Source organism: Plectropomus leopardus, chromosome 15 (genome assembly GCF_026936395.1).
Source record: "Plectropomus leopardus strain MGB_pleo_1.0 chromosome 15, ASM2693639v1, whole genome shotgun sequence".
NCBI lineage: Eukaryota > Metazoa > Chordata > Actinopteri > Perciformes > Serranidae > Plectropomus > Plectropomus leopardus.
This window is the reverse complement of record NC_142190.1, coordinates 10,531,980-10,553,701: the sequence shown is the minus strand read 5'-3', so window position 1 is coordinate 10,553,701 and position 21,722 is coordinate 10,531,980. Positions and strand designations below refer to the sequence as shown.

At 40.5% G+C, this 21,722-nt stretch overlaps 1 protein-coding gene across 2 annotated transcripts in view; it reads right to left on the bottom strand.

Moving 5' to 3' along the window:
• Positions 1 to 1,425: 1,425 nt before the first annotated feature.
• zbtb16a (zinc finger and BTB domain containing 16a) overlaps positions 1,426 to 21,722 on the bottom strand; it is a 189,373-nt gene continuing 169,076 nt past the window's right edge. For both annotated transcript variants that reach the window (XM_088088753.1, XM_042500051.2), the window contains 2 exons: positions 12,424 to 12,594; positions 1,426 to 8,107 (listed from right to left, as the gene is read on the bottom strand). In XM_088088753.1, the coding sequence (XP_087944879.1) occupies positions 7,878 to 8,107; positions 12,424 to 12,594 (401 nt within the window). In that variant the 3' untranslated portion in view covers positions 1,426 to 7,877. The remainder of the gene's footprint in view (positions 8,108 to 12,423; positions 12,595 to 21,722) is intronic.

The window sequence follows — 21,722 nt, the reverse complement described above, 5'->3', positions numbered from 1 at the left end:
GCAGAGAAGCTAAAGAGGTAAATACCTACTAAAAACCTTCAAGCTCAAAAACGGAAAAAAAAATGTTAAAGTTTGCCCTGAATGGTGCTGAAAGGAACATTATGGAGTCATTACAATAAAAAGAAATCTTGCTCTCGGGAGTGTGAATGTGCTCAGTAAACTTCTGCTGAGCAGAGAAAAGTCGACATTTAGGAAGTTAAAAAAATGCATTAAAAACAGGGATGTATTTCGCATTTTTGAAGGGATTACATAACAGCAATGTAATAACTATAGTACTATAAACTATAGTAAAAACTATAGGAATATATTGTGATACTACTGAAGCTTTTGGTCTACTTTAGTTTCACCTGACTGAATATTATTATTATCATTATTAGTAATATTTTAATTTTTATGTATATTTTATTTGTAACAAAGGCAAGTGGTCATGAGAAATCAACACAAATAAACAACTTTTAATTTGTATCATAAATACCCAGCCTATTAAATACTGCCAAATACCACACTTTGTCACTGATGGCAGCAACAGACACAGATGCAAAAAGCACATTTCGCAGCAGCGGAGTCAGCTCGTAACGCTGCCGGACACTCTGCAATATAAGGACCTGGGAAGTCTGTCGGTGTGGGAGCGTGGGGATCCAACAAACTCAGGACTTTGACCCAAGAGCCTGCAAATTGCTTCCCATGTAAATGTTAAGCCAAACCATGATTTTTTCTTCTAAACCTAACCATGTGCTTTTGCTGCACAAGGAAATAAATGTGAAACCAGGTGTTTTGCCTATGTTGTAGGTGTATTTTGAAGTTATTACAAGTTACAAGCAGAAACTGCACATTCCCTCCGAAAACAAGTGTTTTTTGAAATGACAAAATGCATTTAGGAAGTGTTAATTGATACGCCATCCAGGAGTGTCAACAACAGACACAGAGGGGTGACTAGGAGGTCATTTTTAGACGTGAAACTCCGCTGACAAAGCGGTGATATTTAACAAGTTGGGATGAGAACATGTTGAAATAACGGTGGAGAATTCAGCAATGCAAATTTTAAATTGTGTCTTTGTGTTTTTTGCACTGCTCCCTGAACAGCTATTGACTTTTCATTATCTCTCACTCAAATGCTCTTCACACACATTCAACTCCACCATTTCCCTCATATTTGTGTTTTAAAGGTTTTGTGAGCACATCTACACATGGCACCTATAGGAAGATCCCCCACTCCTCAAGGTGCTGTAATTCACCACATTATTACACAATAAAAAAAAATATTTTTGAAGTAGCAACAAAAGAACCATATAATATTAAAAAGTAGACAAAACACACAGAGCTACAAAGTGATTATTTTGTGTTAGATCCTACAATCACAGTTCTGTTCTTTAAAGAATTCAGGAAACAAATAGCGAGCCATAAAGAGGGCTAAGACAGACAACATGAAGACCATTTTTTTTATTATTTTTTTCTAACCGCAGATTGAAAGTATACAACTGAACATTTGATTTTTATTATGAGACTCATAAATAAAAATACAAAAAAATTCCACTACAAAAAACAATCTACTGTTAGTAGGATGTAAAAAAAAAGATTTTTTTTTTTAATATTTTCACTATCAAAGGCACAACATTGACTTTAGTGACAACATGGAGAAGAGAACCTGCAGCATTAAATCTTTTATTTTTCCTTTTTATTTTTTTTTCACACTCCATCAGAGAACACTGAAATGTTACAAAGAGAGGTGTCTGATTCTACATGGAAAGAAACAAAAAAAGAACAACCTCTATATCAACAGACGGTGGCTATAGATTGGTGGCACAGCTCAACAGGAAACGTACTGCCACGGAAAAAAAATAGCACGTTGTCGCTGGAAAAGACAAAGGACCTTTGCAAAGCTCTAATGCAAATTTTCAAAAAATCATACAACTGACAACAATAAGAGAACAAAATAAAGAAAATAAAAAATAATAATTGGGCACCTTCTAAGATTAGGCTAAGATTAGGTGCTGAGGTAGACAAAAACTATAACAATTCAAATCATAATAAAAACACTATTTTCTTAATACAGAGCAACTTGACTGGCACTTGTGCTGTCACAACAATGGAGGAGAGAAGTAGCACAGACAAGCCAGGGAAAGACAGAGAGAGAAAAGCTTTGTTACATAAAAAGCTTTGTTATGCTTGGTCCGACAGGGCAATTGGTCCTCAGTGCTAATATAAAAAAATACAATGTCTTGGTGCTTTGTTACTCAAAACAGTTTTTAGTCTAGACCTCGATGGCACATGCATTGCAACACTGCATGAAATGGCTACTTTGTTCTAGAAACACCACACCAAAACACAGAGTGCCAGCTCCAGGGATGCCATGATTCCTCTCTGATGAATTTTAACATCCCCCTCTAAATGCATTTTGTAAAAAGGAAAAGTACTTAAAAAAAAAACTGAAGCAAAGCAGAAGGGGAATACCCTAGTGCCAACCTACCCAAATGGAGGTTTTTATTCTTTTTATTCTTTCAAGAGCAATATAAATTTCTCATCAGCAAACCTGTTGCTGACAAAAAAGAGAGGAAAAAAAACAGGCAATCTGAGCAGACTTGGGCTTAATTCGCTTGCAGAAAAACAAATTTCACGGAGCAGATTTTGTCCCGACAGTCTTTACAAGTCTTGCCTGTCTGGATTCCAGTAAATTTTGCCTACGCTTTGTTTTGTGTCGCTAAATAAATGCTTTTGGGTGCCGATCACAAAGTAAAGAAAAGAATGCAGAATCCCAGTCGCTATTTCAATAGCATTAAGGGTTTATTGCAATCCTTGAAAAAGAAGCCCTGCTCTATTCAGGATTTTTAAAAAAAATTAAAAAATCAAGTCATTTCGAGCGTCATGACATCCCTAGGGTGCTGGAGACACCATTTTTATTTTCTTCTGAAAATACGGAAACTAAGCAGATATAGATGGATATTTTTGTTGAACAAATTCCATTTTTAGGCACAAAGATAGTACAGAAACATCGGAGGAACACTGAGGGAAGAACTATATCGATGCCAATGTATATATATATTTTTTTCCAACATAGAGAAAAAAAGTGGCATAGAGTATCATTTTATTTTGTATCTGATCTGATTAGTGCATTTTTCCACTAATAAACACACACTCACACACACACACACACACACACGCACACACATAGTTACACACTCTTTGACGCACTCTTTCACCCACACGAAAAAGTAGAAAACATTCAGAGGACGATGATAGGAATAATGTGACTGATCAGGTCTTGCATTGTGGTGGTTCAGACTGAGCCGTGACTGGGTATATTATAGTGGGTGGATATTATATGAGGGTGAAAAAGCCCCTCAACTCACAGTGTTTGAGAATAAAATGGCAAGACACCACGGGACATGCCATCCCTTCTTCTTTTTTTTTCAAATACAAAAACAAAAGACATGTCGACAGTCAAGTTTGATTGAAAAATTGTGAATGACAAGTACTAATTGGTCGGTCTGGCAGCGCCCTTCTGCCATCCCGTATTTTATCATCTTTTTTTCTTTCTTTTTTTTTTTCTTTTTTACTTTGTCACATACACACACACTCGTAAAATTTGTGGCGGATAGATTTAGTCCTTCACCTACAATGCAATTGACATCCAGAAAGCAACACTTATTATTACAATATGTTCACACACATGTTTTTTTGTCCAACAATATCAAAGAGGAGCAAGGCAAAAATGATTCACACCCAGAGAGAGAAAAATAACAGGTAAAAAAAAAAAAAGAAATACAAATATTTGTGCCCTGCTGTAACCCTCCACAAATGGAAAAAGGACTGACACTGAATACAAAAATATCACAATTTTTATATATCAAATTGCCTCTGTTGGCTCTTGTTCAGGAATATGCTCATTTCTCAAGAGAGCTTGTCAGCCGAGAGAATCTCTATTTTTAACCCTCTGGTTTGTCTTTTTTTTTTTTTTTTTTTTTGATTACCACTTGCAGTTCCAATTGTCCAACGCACTCTGCATCACTGCAAATATGACCTGTCCTGGGCGGTTCAGCGTTTTTTTTGATGAACCTTCTTTTTTTTCACATTACAAAACTACACTTCTATTCACATATTTTCAAGTTTTAATTCTTGTTTTTAAACCCTCTTAAAAAGCAATAGTACTTCCTCTTATCTGCCACATCCCTCTTACTCATCACTTAAGGCTTCAAAATTGCTTTTTTTGTCTCTGCTCTTCTGTGGTTGGAGGTGCAGGGGGAGACTATAAGAGAAGAATAAACGTCCATTTGAATGACTTTCCAAATCCTATCGACCTCTACTTTTGTTATCTCTTACGCTTTTATATACATTTTGCTTAAAAACAGACAATCATAAATCAACTTTTGAAAAAAAAAAAAAGCATGAGATGAAGTAGCAATGATGAAATAATGCAAAACACAAACACAAAAAAATGTGCTTTTGCCAAAAAATGAAAACAACTTAGAGGTAGCTTTTATAACAAATGACCAAACCTTCCGGCTCTTTAACAAGCGGGGTTAATAATACCAAGTTTGGTAACAAGTAATGCACAAAGAAATACACAACATTAGAAAAACAACAACAAAAAAATCTCTTCACCGTGGCACTTAATTTTTCTCCGTACGCATTGCTTCATCACGTCGTGCAATGCATCTTTCCGACATACACTCATGAACACACAAACAACAAATGAAAACAAAAGGGAAAATTAAAATACACAAGCAACATGAGGTCACAAAACGAGGTAATTCAAGTACGATGTGTTGAGATCAAACTCAAGGTCAATAATAACAACAACAACAACAACAGGAGACGAGAGAGACGAAGCGCAGGGACAAAACCACAGAGAAAGAGTTGATTTATTCTGTCGTCTTAATGGTCGCCCCCTAAGCTGCTGGGCAGTGCCTCGTCCTATCAGTGATTTCCCCCTTTTTACCACCGGCCATTTGGATATGTGATCACCCCGGTAACGCTGTGACGTGCAGTGATGCTCATTAAAACCAAAGGTTCAACCGTAATACCTGCGGCTGCGCAAATCATGCAGGTATAATGCTGCGTTTCACAGACCTCAGAAAGTCAGAAATTCCCACCTTCTTCTTAACAAAAAGAGCCTTTCAGTTTGTGTTGTACACAGATTTTTTGGGGCAAGAATATTCAGAGTTGCAGCATCAACTATAAATGCTATACATATCTCTCAACATAGCAAAAGTGGTCATTTAAACACAATATCTGTTTTATAACCACACGAAAGGACCCCCAGATGATGCAGGAACTGCCTTTGGGTCCTTTATTCAGTTGACTCCAGTGATGCAAAGTCTCAAACAGAAAGGTCCTTGTTGGATCGGGGCCCTCTCCTGTTTTGCCCAGTTTTGCCGCTTACAGGTTCCACCCTCTGCAGGACTCTAGAGGTAATACTCTCCTCCAATCACAAGCATGCATTTCCTTTTTGAAATCTGCATAAATGTAGCTAGCCAATCAGGACCACTTGTAGCTATATGACGGTCTTAGAATCCTGTAATTCTTAAGCAATCAGTGATTTGCCCACTGACCTCAGGCCCCAAAGTAGGCTGGCTGTGGTGACTAACCTTTAGCTATTTAGGAACAGTGAAACAGGCAGCTGACCTGAGAGACACTGCGACACCTATAGGTGAAGGGATATGTTACGGAACTGTAAAGAGCTGGCAGTCAGCAGCAGTAGATGTGTTTTTATTAAGTAAGGATTTATTTTGACCAAACTGGAGCTGGTGATTGTTGGAACAGTGGACTTAATAACTAGATTACTAGCAAGAACAGCAAAGATTGTTTGGGTGAGTTTTCTTATGTTTCTGTTGAGTTTGACAAAAGTGTGTCTTATAATAAATTGATGAGGCAATTAAGCCTTGTCAGTCTTCTGTGAGTGAGAGAAAGTTAAATTCAAAAGGGGGTAAAGTTATATTTCTCTGTTTAACAAGTATTTTTATTAGTCTGAAGAGTTTAAAGTAAGGACAAGTAAAGACTGCATTACCTATGTAATGCCTATATAATTGATGTTGGATGAATAAAATCTAAACCAAGGCATGAAGATTAATAACTACTTCCTAGGTGGGAATTACAGGTCTCTGACTTCTAGTAAAAGGCAGCAATGACCTGCTATGCATTTTGCCAACAGCCCAGTTAGAACCTGGCTCACAGTCTTTCACATTCATGTTTTTGATGCCATATAACAGTCTTCAACCTGCCACACCACCTTTGACAAGCATTAAGGTGTGCAGCTAAGGCATTCCCAGCAATTCTTCAACATTCACACTGAGCAGTTGAAGTCACAGGACTCCCACGGAAAGCAGCCTTTTCCCATTTTGTGTCCCATCACTGCGGTGAATGGACAGATCTGTTGTGGTGTTACAAAGTGTTACCTGTTTCTGTGTCAGTTTGTGTAGTTCATCATTAGTGTGAGATAATGATAGTCATCTGGTTAAATGTACATGGATATAAGCAGTCCAGTTATCTATTGCTGAGTAGGTGGATATGCTGGGTTTAACGTGGCGTACTGTAATAGTGAGTTATGATTTAATGAAAAAATATATAACTTGCAGACATCAAACAGAGACTGTTGTCGTAATTTCTTTTAACCTGTGCAATCAAGCCATGATAAACTGCTGTACGATGCAGAGCTAAAAAAAATACAAAATGAAAAAAGTGACACAAGTTGGCTCTCTGCGGAGAGCCACGGGTGGCCAGTGGTGACTCGACCTTCTCCAGCCCTCATCTGACAGAGATGCAGAACGAGGAAGACTACTGAGAAAATTCGGGAGACTTCCAACGAAAAAAGCAGCACTAGCATCTTCCCCCCCAGAGCAACCAAACAGGTGCTTGGTTTGCAGTATTTTAGTGCTCCCATTCATCCAGTTCAACTGTTTCATCTACTGCATACGCCTACAGGCTCCGCTGCGGATTCTCAGGGGCTATCTCACTGCCACAGCTGGGACCTGAAGGACCTCAGTTATGGACACGTTATACTGGCAGAAAACTTGGAAGATCCGCGTCTACTGCACAGGCAGAAATGACACGAGGCTGCAAAATAGATACATCTCCCATTAGGGATGGAAAGGATTAGGGTTTGCTCACCTAAAGCGATTCATTCAAACTCTGGAGCGTTTAATTCTGCTTGTTTGAAGAGATGAAACTCTTGGAAAACATGTCTCAGTCCTCCTTAAAAAATAACTCTGTTGTGGCAAAAAACACCCTAACATGAGGAGAGGGCTTCTGGCTTCTAAAAGCCAAAAGTTGCCAATACTTGAAAAAGCAAACCATGTCATGAGGAACTGATGCTGATATTTACATATTATTCATATAATCCAAACTAGTATGGCTAAGAAGGGCGAATGTGAACAAACCAAAGAAAAACAAACTAACAAAAAATTCCCCGTTTGGAGATACAAAAACTCAAAATGGAGTGATGGCAAGGATGTGCAGGTTCAGATAGCCCTTGAGAATCTGCTTTCTCAGTCGCAGCAGCATCCAAAAAGTCGTTTCCTTGCAGCTCTCTCGCTTTGTGGTGCTGCATGAAATGACCTGAAACAATAACACAGTTGCAGATGTAGTGAATGACCCGGTGAATCCGAACTATGGTGGAGAATCTCTCTCCGTGTCCAAGTCTTTCTCTCCTTAGCACTTTTGTCCCACAATCACCACCCTTGAACCCCGTCGGTCGCCGCCTTTTGCATGAAAAGTAAAAAGAGAAAACAAACCCTTTTGCTTTCGAGTCTCTTGCAGTTGACGTTCCTACATCGTCAACACTCCACCACTGCCTCCTATCCGCTCAATTACATTCCACCTACCTCTCAACTCCACCCCCACCCTCTCACGTACCCTCCTGCTCTTCATTCGCTCTCCCGGCCTCAGACATAGCAGAGGTACAGGTAGGTCTTCTCTATGCGCCAGTCTGGGGGGATGTCTTCGGGCTTGTGGCCTTTCATGTGCTTCTGCATGGCTGACAGGCTGGGGCAGTACTCCAGGCAGATGGTGCATTGGTAGGGCGAGGCGCCGTTGTGGGTACGCAGGTGCTTGATCATGGCCGAGTAGTCCCTGGATCGCTGGTGGCACAGCTTGCACTCGAATGGCTTCTCACCTAAGGATGATAAGGGTGGGGTTGAAGACAACAATTATGTCAGCCAAAGTGCCATTCAGTGACAGTATTATGTGCTCGTTGAGGCGTGATGTGCCTGTTAATCAGGAAATAAATGCATCTGATACAGAAAGAAAATGAAAGAAAAAGGAAAGAATGCATTTCACTTGTGATTCATGTTAGTCATGTTATTCACTTATCTCCACCAAAACCAATAAAGTGCTCAATGTTCCTTAAAGTATACGGGAAAGAGAAGCACGGTCAATCAGAGCATCAGTGCAAAGGCCCACACCAGCAATGTATCATTATCTCTGCCAGGCGTTTGCTCATGTGTTGCATGAATGTGTATGTGTGCATCTGTTTGTCAGCTAATCTCACAAACTACAAGACCAATCGGCCTCATGGTTTGTGTGCACATTTCTGACTGTATGCTCAAGGATCTCTCAAGGTTGCAGTGATTCCTAACTGTTGAAAACTTGTTTCACTGACTGTTTTACAGCGTCACTCCTCTTAAGTGGTTGGTCGGGCCTGCAAGGAAAACCTTCTTGGCTAAAAACAACAAGCCTTATTGTTGGTTAAAGGTCTTCGTAGGGGTTCAAGAGGGAAATCCATGGAAAAGTTTGGTCTCATTTTGAGCCAGAGCATCGTCAGATTAATTAATTAATATTATTAATATCCGCTATGTTGTGATCCAATAAAATTAGGCCTGATATGACATAAATGGTTCCAAATTTTTGTTATCTTCGCCACCATGTTGACTGTAGGGAAGCCAGGTGGAAAAATTGCATTAGCCATATGAGTTTGATCTGTCTGCTGCATGGCGTCATACCACTCCGGGAACTTTTCAGAAGCATTAGGCTTTGGACTCAGTAAGTGGAGGTAAAACTGCAAGCAAGTGCACCCAAAACATTGGCAACAATCCCTGATTGCACAGGAAAATGGTGTGCACACAATTAAGGTAAGTATGGTATTACTTTGTTTTCTCTGGCAAAACTGGGGATAATCTTTTAAGCGATCATAGCAATTAACTTTATGCTTTATCACTGATACTAATGCTAGCCAGAGCTACAAAAAAAGATCCACAGTGTAATAAAACTGCAGACTGCAGCATATGAAACCTGTTGTTTGAGAAGTAAAAAAGTCTTTTTTATCAGGGCTTCAGGAGAGAAGAATGTCACATCACCACTAATTTAGAGACCACAGATTTCACCCTGGTGGCCCACAAGAAATTCTGCTGCTGTTATGATAATTGGACTGTGCGCACAGTAAGTGACAAGCCAAAACCCAGGAGTGAAATCCAGACTGTCTCCAGAACAGCAGTGTGCATCAGTAAAAGACCACACTAACTCTTTTAAGTCATTCCAGCTGCCCCCAATAATTGGTACAACTCAAAATGAGAAAAGAAGAATAAAAGCCAAAATGTACAGTAGACGAGTTTGTTCACCTCTGAGAGTATCAACACAGTCCTGCCCCTCTCGCAGCTAACAAATGATCTTCTAATTATTCGTGTGGTTGAGGGTTGAATTCAGGTGTTATCAATTCTTAATACTGCTTATATTAAAAAAGACCCTTCTGTTTTGGGATTTTGGAATTTTGCAAGCCCTTTTTTTAAATCATGCAATGCAACAGAGGAAAAAGTGCCACCACTGAAGTTGCAACATAGGTTTCTAAAACCATGCAGAGAATAACTTGCTTTTACTTATTAAAAGCGTATGACTGTTGGTGCTGTTGACACAAAGACAATCTGAACACTTTCTGTTATCCTCAGCCTAGAAGCTTCAACATTAAAGTACACAGCACATTGTTTTCCATGGTCAATTTAGTTGTTCTTCTATCCACAATTTCTGGTACTGAGAATAGTAACTATAAAGAACTGAGCTTGTGTATCTTGCCCTGCTGGAATTTTTGTCAGCATGACGAGATTTCATTGATTACTTTGGTTATTATGACTGGGAAAGTTTATGGTCAACACAGGGACAATAAGAGCTGAGTGATAATAAACCAAATCTTTTAATTGTGAAAATACTCACACAGACCTGTAGTGAATGAGGGAAGAACTAATGAAATGATCTAAATGGGCTAAAAATTCCAGAAATATGTGATGTTTAAATGTCTGTTATTTCCTCTATGAGCCACATTTAATCAGTTTAGTGCATTACACAAAATACAGCCATTCTGCCATGGAGAACTCCTGAAGGTGTCATAAATCAAAGTGTGACGCTGCTTTCTGGCTGTGGGGCTGCTATATTCAAGAAGCACATTTCAATTCAGCAACAGCGGCCATCCTAAATGTGCTAATGATTTGAGTGATGGCAGGGAATAATCCACCAGCGCTCAAGCCGGCAGACGCAAATTAGACATGTAAATGCTGACCTTTACCAATGGCATTTGAAATGAGCTGTCGGATGTGATCTAGCCCAGCGCTCGCTGTCACCTTTCAGCTGAAGCCTCGCACATGTGTGCTGGCAAAACGGGTGGCCTCGTGCCTCCGCCACTCGTTCTGTCTGTCCTTTCAGAGCCCTGGTTAACCTTGACCTCTGTGTGGGCTGGGTTACACCACTATTCAGCCAATAAGCATAAATACAGTGCTGCAGGTTGTCATGTGTTACTCCGCAGCAGTGTGGACACCTGCATTATGTTGATATTGATAACCAGACTGTAAACAGGGTTGCCTCAAATAACCAGCTAATAATGAATTGCAAATGGGGCCCAGGTATTGATCTGCCATTGGCATTTGGGATGTGTGGAGAGACGGGGGTAGGTTGCCAATGTCGATGATTCATCAAGCAGCTCCCTTTTGTGCGAGGTGGCCTTTGACTGTGAGCTTGTCACTTGCTCTTGTTATCTGCTGTTGCTCTCCGGCTTAACGCAAAGCCCCCTCCCCCACACAAAAGGGGAAAGGGTGGACGGGGGGGAGCCAATTATTGGACAGGCTGCCTTGATAGTGTGGCTTAACAGCTGGCTTATTGAATGGGAGATGGGAGGGTGCTGCTGCTGCGTGTGTGTGTGTGTTAGAGAAAAAGAGATGGTGAGGAAGCATAAAGCCTTGGCTGTGTGCCATCCTGGTGAGCACTCGTGATATCCTCACTCAGTCTGCTACGTAGTGTGCACTCATTCTCCAGGGCACCCAGCTTATCACTGTGTCAACATCTTTATGGGGCTCTAAATATACTGGGATCAATACAAAGTCTTCTGAGACATTCATCTACTGTATCACAGCAACAAAGATATTCATCGGGTCTGGTCTATGCCTTGCAACTTGGATTTCCTACAACAGAGTCCTTTAACAGGCACCCAAAGCTGCATCAATATGTTTCAACGCAGTGGTAAAATGAGGGGCAATGTAAAATGATGTTGAACCAATATCAAACTAGTAGAGGTGGAGGAATGGGATGATATATCAATGCTACAATTTGAAAGTGTGAATGGATACCTGCATTTGTAAGTGGACAACGCTATATGTATTTTAGAGTAAAAAACTAGATATGGCACGTCTGCACACCAGTCAAGTTGCAGTTACAGTTTACATCCATATCTGTGAAAACATGCACGCACCATAATTTCATGGTGGGCACCCAAGGTTTTTGACTTGGACCACTACATGTTTTATAAAGTCACTGTGAGCTTGGACCTTCGACTATCAGATTCTAATCAGTTCATTCTTAAGTCTAAGTGGACATTTGTGTCAAATTTGAGGAGATTACCTTAAGGCCATCTTCAGATCTTTCATTCACGAAAATGAGATGGATGCAAGGTCATTGAGACCTTGAACTTTGACCACCAAATCTAATCAGCTCATCCTTGACTCTCCTCAAATGTTTGTGCCAAAATTTGACAAAATTCCCTCACAGTTTTCTTAAAATATTGCGCTTGCTAGAATTAGACAGACATGGTCGCAGGGACCTTGACCTTTTTAACCACCAAAATCTAATCAGCTCATCCTTGAGATCAGCTATCCTATTTTTCCAAAGTCCAGTACAGATTATTGTTTAAAGGAAGATATCCAGTGAAACTATGTTTTGGCAAACAAAGGCAACGGTGTCTTAGTCATTTTATCACAGTGAGATTGCTAGGTTTGGTACCATTGTGCCTGCATTAAGACTAAAAAGCTCTGATCACCCACCATATCCGGCAACCTGTGCTTTAGCTTTAGATGCTGCACAAGATGCTTTTGGCAGAGGGATAAATTGCTGTAAATCAAGAAATAGTTCCAGCACATAACTCCACAAACAATCCTTCAAACATCAAAAAGAAGAAAAGCAGCGATTTTCTCTTCAAACAGCTGCTTTGTCGGCTGGACTTAATTTTGATCACAGTACCTGTGTGCACACGGTAGTGGGTTTCCAGCTGGTGCTTGAGGCTGAACTTCTTCCCACAGCCGTTACATTCATAGGGCTTCTCCCCGGTGTGGATACGTTTGTGGCCCTTCAGCGTGCTCTCATCTCGGAAGCAGCTCCCGCAGAACTCGCACTCAAATGGATGGTCCCCTGCTGTAATGTGGAGAAACACAAGCAAAGTTTACTTTGTCTGCAGTCAAGATCTTGTTGGGAAAAGGCAAAAGTACGGCTTGTGTAAACTCGCAGACTGAGGGGCAGAATTAACTAATATCTGAGTATGGTTAATGTGCAAACTCATCTTAATGTAGTTAAAACTTCAACTAAAGTCATGATAAACTAGAATATTTATGTTTACGGATGGTAAAAGAAGTCTGAGTATGGCTGAATGGTTCACACCACCCAAAAATTGTAACCAGACAGCTGTGAAACCTTTAGGGAGCAACATAACAATGTTTTTGTCAGATTATTTCGGTGGGTTTATGCACAAAGCTGTAACAATAGAGGTGTTTATGCTCTAATGGATACCCACTTACCAGCAGACCAATGCAACCCGCCTTTTGTCTTCTCTACAAATCACCTGCACTGTTATTTTGCTTTGTGCAGAATAATTCTAGCCTGTCACTGCCGTTCACTGTCCATGAGATGTATTATTGAACAGACAATCCCAGTCTCACAATGCATTAATGGATAACCTGACTGATGTATTTGTAAGAATATATCTTTTCTCTAATTTATGTCTTTTCTCAACACCTTCTCATCGTATTAAGTACTTTAACCCTTTGAAATCTGGAGCGACATCATTCTTCTTGTGCTGCTTTTAGACTTCTTTCAAGTATTTAAACCTTTGAACCTGGCACTAATTGGTCTGATTTTTTATTTCAAAAACATGGGGGTAAAAGCAATAAGCAACGTGGTAAAAAATGTTCCACGAGTTACCAGAAATTAGTAGATTTAGAAAATAATAAAAAGCTTGGGGAAAATGTTAAGGGAAAAGCTATATATATAATTATCATAATTACATATTTAAAATTTAATTATAGGGTTATTATAATTTCAATTTCAAACACCTTTTTCAGGTAATTTCCTTGTTGTTCCTTTTGAACTTTTCTTTTCTCTTTAAAAAAAAGTAGGTTATCACAGCAGGCAAAAAACAAACAGTCAGGGCCGTTAATTTGGATCACCATCTTTCTCCAAATGAACAACTTCACTGTCCACCTGGAAGAAGGCCGAGAGCCGTCATCCATGTTTCTGAATGAAACTCTGAACCCTGCAGAGTTTGGATACACTCAGAACTGCAAATCAAATAGACAACAAAAAGAAGCTTTTGCCATCAACTGGTGTACTGTTTCAGATTGGCGTTCTGAGCATGTCAGCATATTTGCACAACTTTGACAACTGTCATGCAAACAATTAAATATTATTGATTACTTGCCACAAATTTTGTTTGAACTTCTTTACCTTTGACACCTCAGTCAGAGGCGCTCTTGCTGGTACTTCTTGTTAAACTGGTTTGAGTCTAACAATGTTTGTTTTGATGACATTTCAAAATGCATTTGCTGCCCAGGTAACTTGTTAATATTGTGTAATTCGGGACATGGCATGCAACAGTCAAGAGGTAATAATATGGTTCGTCTATTTGATATCAGTTTGAGAACAGTCCAAATTTGATCTAACTTTGAACAACTGTAAGCTAAAAGGAAGATTGAATTTTAATTGTTTTATCTTCAGCATTCCGTAAAACATAAAGGGTAAGGGTGTCAAACTAATTTTAATTCATAGGAAAACAGTCCAATTTGATCTCAAGTAGCTATGAATTGGCCAACATGCTTTTTCATATTTTGCACAATGAATAAATATTACCCACACTTAAAAGTATTGTATTTCATGTCTCCATGCACTGGTGGGCCATCACGATAAGAGTATGCATAAAATAATGTTAATTCCATTCATAGACTATATATAAAGATTGACAACATGACAGTTTCCCAAAAGTGTACCTTTTCTCTCTGGATCGCCCCGTGCTGTCTGTCAGTATAGGTCATAAAGCCCGCCCCTCCATCTTAGTGAATGGGACATAGGCAAAACTAAAAACTCAAAGTACATGCCAAACAAATCCAATATCGTTCATACCTAACACAAATGTATCCCTGTCTGCCTTTCTATGCCTTCACTTTCAGTGTATAAGCTCACTGCCAGCATACTGCCTGTTTCTATTCACGGCTCCTCTGTCTAATGCTTTCACACTCGCTATTCTCACTCTGTATTTACAGAGCATCGCATTTCCATTCTGAGACATTAGACTTATTCCAAACACCAGGCCGACGGTAGATGTACAGTATGTATGCCTTCAGAAATGAAAATGACAACAGGGATCACATTTTACTCCTCGGGCTGCCGGAGCACAGGTCCCCACAGGGCAGCTGTAATGGATATTCAGATGTCAGTGATCAGGGATATTATGATTTGCAGGAGGCTCTCACCAGCAGTCCAAAGACTAATTGTATTCCTGTGTTTGATGAGGAGCTGCTCCTTGCGTCATTTGCTTCCCCCCTCCGGGTTACACTCTCCAGCCAAGTAATGTTGTGGATATTTATTAATGTATTTCACTCCACCGCTGCAGGTTTAAGTCACCATCAATGACCTATGCCTTTCATTATCTGCCTGTCCGAGCAGCAACGTGCCAGGGAATAAATTGCATTTCTCGTTATGTGCTGCTGCTGCTGCCCTGCTGTTAAGAGACAATTTCACTTCCATCCTGCATATTTTATTGAAGATTTTATGCCTGTCTATACAGTATGCATGTGTTTATGTGGTTTATTTAGGAGGTGAGACAGATAGAGAGATGAAAGAGGGATGAGACATTGCTTAACTACTGATCACATTTTGGGTGTGCTATACTTTCATGGCAGAAATGTTTTCTGTGCCGTGTGATGTTGGACGCCTTCCCATTAAAGGGAAGCTTTGATGGGGGTGGAGGTGCGAGGGGGGAGGAGGGTTAAAGCTGAGACAGGGATGGAGCAGGGGATGTGGCTGTATATGGCGGCGGCGGTGGGGGCTGGATAAAAATCAATAAAAGTGACAGTCTTTATTTGTCTGCGTGAAGTTATCAGTGGCTCCCGCTGTAAGACATTGTGCTCTTTCTAGCGTTTCAACCACAGCAGAGATCACAATCCATCACGGAGCTCGGTGGGCTCGCAAGACGCCGCAAGAATAATAATTGAGCTCAGATTCACCTGCCTTTAATTAGGGCCTCCGATCAGACCAGCGAGTGGGATGCTAATACTCACAGGAGGCCTATGGAGGGTTATTTACGCTTAATGTCCTGATGCTGCATTAACGTCTGCTGTTAGAGTCATCAAAATTCTTGATTTGTAGGAAAAAGCTCACTGTCTTTCTTGCTACAACACGTTTCTTACTTCAGAAATAACAGTGTTTATGCATTTACTGCAAAATATGTACACTTTTCATCAGTGCTGCCCATTTTTTCTTTCATGTCAGGATACTGAAATCAACGTACACAGAATTGAAACAACAGATAAAAATTAGATAATTAAGGATATAATCTCCTTTGTATCAGTTGTAGATTTCTTTACAGATGCTCTAAAGCTCAGACTGTCTTAGACTTAATTTTATTTTGAATTTGTTGCTCATACTCCTCCTATAAACCTAAATTCTAGGAAGCCATTTGGTAATGATTTGAAAGTTTAACACACTTGGACTCATTTATCTCAGCACCTGTCATCTTTCAATTTGAAAGGCCCATATACACCAAACCAACATCAAATCAAAGAAGTGGTGATGAAGGTTTGTTGCCTCAAGTCACCTGTGTCTCAGCCAAAAAGTTTCACCTGAACACATCACAAAGATTACAGCCAACGGCAAAATTGCATGTATGTTCTGTGTCTGCCTGACGGGCAAAAAAATAACACTAAAAATTACGAGCCATTTCTGCTAGAGAATTAAATTGGTAAAAATTAACTGTACCTATAATGTTTATTTTAGCCATTTTAGCCTGTTTGCTTTCCTCACTTTAGTTTCTCTTTTTGTGTGGTGATCTGAACTGCCAATCAGAGTGGTCCCTCTCTGCAATGAGCTCTGCTGGCTCCAAGAAGATTCAACATGCTTAATCGGCCAAAAAATAGGTGACATGGGCCGAGTACTGCTAACGGTTCAGGTCACACCCCAAAAGCAAGAACAATAGACATTTACCAACAATGTGACATTGACTAACAACTGACTGTCACCCAAAGATGAAATATGAATTTTCAATGCAAGTAGGTCTATTTACAATTTATTAGACTATGGTTTTAAATTAAAAATCTCCATGTCTGAGCTCCCTGTGCATCCCCACAAAAAACAACAACCCCAAAATATATCTCACTACCACTGACTTAACTAGTTTTATGAAATTGAAGAGTAAAAATGTGTTTATCATTCGAGTTTAAGTACTGTCCACTACTGCTTGATTAGGTACGTAGATTTTGGGGGGATTCAAGGGACACATCTCCATAAGTCTTTTGGCAAAATTACACCGTAATTGACATTCACACCATAATTTGATGCCAAAAATGCCAATATTGGTGCATAAGAATACATCAGATTGCAGGAATCTAAGTGTTTAAAGCTCAAACTTTCTGGCAGAGGACCACCAAACTCCACATTTCAGATGTGTCCCCCACAATGTTCATACAAAACCTATGCCCTTGAATATATTGACTTCATATATTATATACTAATGTTCTGTTTTTCCATTCAAAAAATATACAGTACATCCACACGGTAAAACACAGCGCAGATGCATGTCTGGTGTCAGCTGAGGCATAAAAGAAGAGAGTGGTATAAAATGCAGAGTGGCTGCTGTCAAGGCTCCAGCATCCTGTTTACAGCCGGGATGCATATCATGCATGTTATCTCCTGTAGCCACTCGGGGACGCCAAAGTGCAAAGTTGCACTGCAGAGCTTTAAATAAATCAGACACAATTCTATAATCACATTGTGAGGATGTAAAGGGCCAGACAGGAATTCATTTTGTCAGGATATTCTCACGGGGGCTGCAGCATAATGGGGACACGTCCTCTGTCCATCCCAAATCTGCCACTATTACTTCCTCTCTCCCTCTGTCCTCCTGTCTTCCTCCTTCTTTTCTTTCTGTTTTCTCTCTCTCTCTCTGGTGTGACCACATGGCGAGGAGGCCGCAGATGAGGACTCAGCACAGTGAGGTGGAACCACAGCATGGTGAGTGGACCCTTGGGTGCCCCCGAGCATCACCACCTGCGTCTCCTGACCCCCTCTACCCCCCCCCACCACCTCTATATTTACACCCCCTCCTCCCTATCACCTCCTTTGACACCCCAAAGGCCTGCTGAGGGTGCCTGTGCCCATGGGCACCCGGGGCGTGTTCATTATATACGGTAAGAGGCGGTAAATCACCGGGCTCCATCACTGCCAGGACCAGAACTGGCTCATTCTCTCTCTCTCTAAATTCAATTCAGTCCTCTCTCTGCCTCTCTCTCTGGCTGTAGCACTATCAAATACAGCTGCGAACACAAAACACCCCGCCACAGCAGACAGCAAATTGGCTCCGGGTTTAAAAAAAAAAAAAAAAACACACACAGACACTTACACACAGACAGTGCACAACAACGGAATATTAATGAAGGCCTGGTCTGTAAAGAGAGAGTGTGTGTGTCTGTGTGTGGGGTGTTAGGGACGGGGAATAGCACAGCTGCCATGACTGCCACTGTTATATGCCCACATTGTGTGCTTGAGCATACGAGCCCATACTGAAGTGTACATACATGCAATAAAGATATACAAACAAAATAAAGAGGCAACATGGAGCTGTGTGTAATATCCTGGCATGTGAAGGGAAGGTGATGAAACTGCAGGTGGAGGGAGGAAAATGAGAAGAAAGACGCTGTGAGTGAGAGCGGGAGAGATGGCATGATTAAGATGCTAAAATAAACACCATTAAATCCGTTTTTTCCCCCTCTCTCCCTCCTCGTCCTAAATGGTGATCCAGTGTCAGAGCCCGCACCAGCAGGGCTGCTTTGAAAAGATAAGCCGGCAGACAGGTAAAATGAAGCACACGTAATGAATGTCCATAAAAGTGCTTTTTGCTGCATTCTGTTGTCATTCGATATAACAGAAGGCTGATTCAACCAAGAACCGGGCTTTATCTAGAAAGCTTTCTACCGTAGATGAGCTGCAGCACTGTCCATTAAAATTAGGGTTGAACACTGGGAATTGAGATCTTGGTATTTGGAATTCTCGCCAAAATTTACTCCAATTTCCTGTGGGGACCTGTGACTTTGCACCTGTCTGCTTGTGCGTCTAAGCATCTGTGTGCTAAAGACTACTGTATATACTCTGACCTTGAAATGTTATTTTTACAGTAATTTATTTGGATCAACATTTCAGCTCTGGTGTTTTTCCCCCACATTTATTTTCATTTATGTCATAATTGCTGCTTAAAGTCCAGGCAAATAAGTTAAATATTTAAAAAAAAAAAAAATAAGTGTGAATGAAGTGGACTGCAAAATCTGTAAAACTCTGCAGATGGTTCAACAGGTGGCTGAATCAGATCTGAACAAGATAACAGTATTAAACACCCAAAAATAATACTGCCAGGGCCCAGACTGCTGAAACAACACGCCAAAATGGCTGCATGAGAAGAATCTTCTTTCTCTGCCACTGCATACATTAATAACATCTGCACAACCCTATAGGATGATCAGTGCCAGACCCCCTCCAAGATTTAATGTATTCATTATGAATAAGCTAATGAGAAATCAACATAAATAAGCAACTTTGCTAAGATATGAATTTTAAATAATAATGCTTTTTTAATGATAAAAAAAGAAAAGAAAATGATATGTGTAAATTTTTTAAAAAATCTCACCTTTCCTTTTGTACTGCACCCTGGATAACTTTAGCCTTTTTATCCTCTCTCACTCAAATGCTCTCCACATGAATTTTAGTTTGATTTTTTTTTAATGTCCAAGAGGGTGGGCAATTTTGGCGGCCATCCTCTGGATAGCACCCTCGTCGGATGCCAATGTCACCTGTTAGAAGTTTGGCCACTAAAGGTGGTCATGCACTCTCATATAAAATCAAACACACTGTAGAAATATTTATGATGCATACAACAAAATGTATATATATGGAATCATTTTATCAGGCAGTTCTAAGTTCATGAGTTTAAGTTTATTCAAACTTAATTTGCAGTGAAAAAATTCCTGGTTTCCCATGGACATTTCACTGGAAATTTAAAATGCATAACACTTTGATGTCATGTATGAAACCCACAGCTTTGTTAATGACAATTTTTTGTATGCTGGATGCATGTTGGACACTTTAAAGTAAAAAAAATAATAATAATAATAAGGTGGCAAACCGAGGAGGTAAGGTGCATATAGGACAATGAGAAATACCTGTGAGATGGATATGGACAGTTGTCTGCATTGGATGGACTTCGAAATTTCAGTTTTCAATTCAGTTTAGTTCAATTCAATTTGGTTTGGTTTGCTTCACTTTGATTCACTTCAATTAAAATCAGTTCACTTCAGTCAATTCGCTTTGCTTCCCTTCGATTCGCTTTGATTCAATTCGGTTCAATTCACATAGCCCAATATGACCAATCAAGATTTGTCTCAGAGGGCTTTACAACATATGACACCTTCTGTCCTTGGACTCTCACATCAGAAAAGTAAAACCTCCCTCCAAAAAAACCCTTACCTGGGAAAAAAACAGAATAGCAACTGAGGAGGGATTCCTCTCCCAGGACAGACAGACGTGCAATAAATTTTGTGTGAACAGAATAGCCCAACATGGATGAGGGCAGTGCACGTGTCTCTGCATAAGCTGGGTACCCATCTAGCCCTGTGTGTTTTTAAACACTATTTTTGCCTTGTTACCCAGCAAAGTGTGAATGAGATTATTAACATCAAAGTGTAAATGTAGAGGAACACCATGCCTCTTTTTGGAGGCTAAATTAGGACCTATTTCTGGCGCCCATGATGGCTGTGTGAGTTGCTGACTTTATAATCCCCTGACAAAAGGCTCCACATCATATTTAAACGATTGCTTTCGCGGCTGGCTCATTGTGATTTAACACACGCCCACAGCGGGATGCGGTTCAAAGTGGCATGAGGCTGGAAGTCTCATCTGCAGCTCCAGAGACGAGCTGAGGTGACATTTGCGTCGCCCGGGTGGGCAGGTGGATCAGAGACGATGCTCGTCTCCTCTCCAATGTCTGCTAGACGGAGCAGATGTGTGCATTGCTACTGTACAGGCGGCTCTAGCTGCTCCGTCCACCCCCCCTACCCTAACACACACCTCCCCCTTCAGCCCCTACCACCATCACACACTAATGGTGTATTCGCCTGACTTGTAAATAGGGCCGACTGCTCTCATCTCACTGCCTTTCGTTTCAAATATTTATCCGTGAGCCGGTGAGCTAAATCGGCTCTGACAGTGAGACTGTTATTTAAGGTCGCAGACAGGCGGTTGGGTGAGAGAGAGCGGGAGAGAGGGAGAGAGGGGAAGAAAAAAGCATCCATCCCTCGCCGGTGAAATGGGATTCATTTCCATGTGTTCATATTCTGTCATGGTTACGGGTTTTTTTTTCTCCCTCTGAATAGCAGCATCCGTCAGGCTACCTCTGCTCCCTCGCAACAATGTATTAGTATCCTGGCCTCGCCTCAGCAGAGAGCCAGCACTGAGAGAATTACTAGTGGACTGGAGAAAAAACAACAGAAAAAAAGCCCTCACTGTAAATAAGCTGCGTCTGACTGCTGCAGAATTCATTTTGTGTTGACCTGAATTAATGCTGTTTACTCAGCTGAGCTAAAGTAGCAATGTAACTGGGGAGGGTTAACATAAATCACTCCAATTTCCTAAAATAAAACATGGCTTTTACTTTGTATTATACTGTAAGATATTTTTGTCCATGACACCTCCTGTCCTGGGCCAGAGTGTAAGATTTTTGCAGGTGTTTTCCCACTATGGCTGTTCACTCTATCCTCAGCTATTTTATCATCCTAACTATGGATGTCCCAGTAGGATCTGAAGGATGGGTATTGGGCCGGTCAACGCAATTTTTAATGAATCATTATCGGTTATTTTGAGCATGTGACCCATCTGATCCTTCGTTTATGCTCTCCGCCGTAAACGGAGAGCGCGGTTCGTGGCAGATAATCAGGTTTTATCGTAATGCTGCCACACAAATACATAGAAACTTTTTAGAAAGAAAATTTTTTCATGTTCAACTTCAGCTGGTA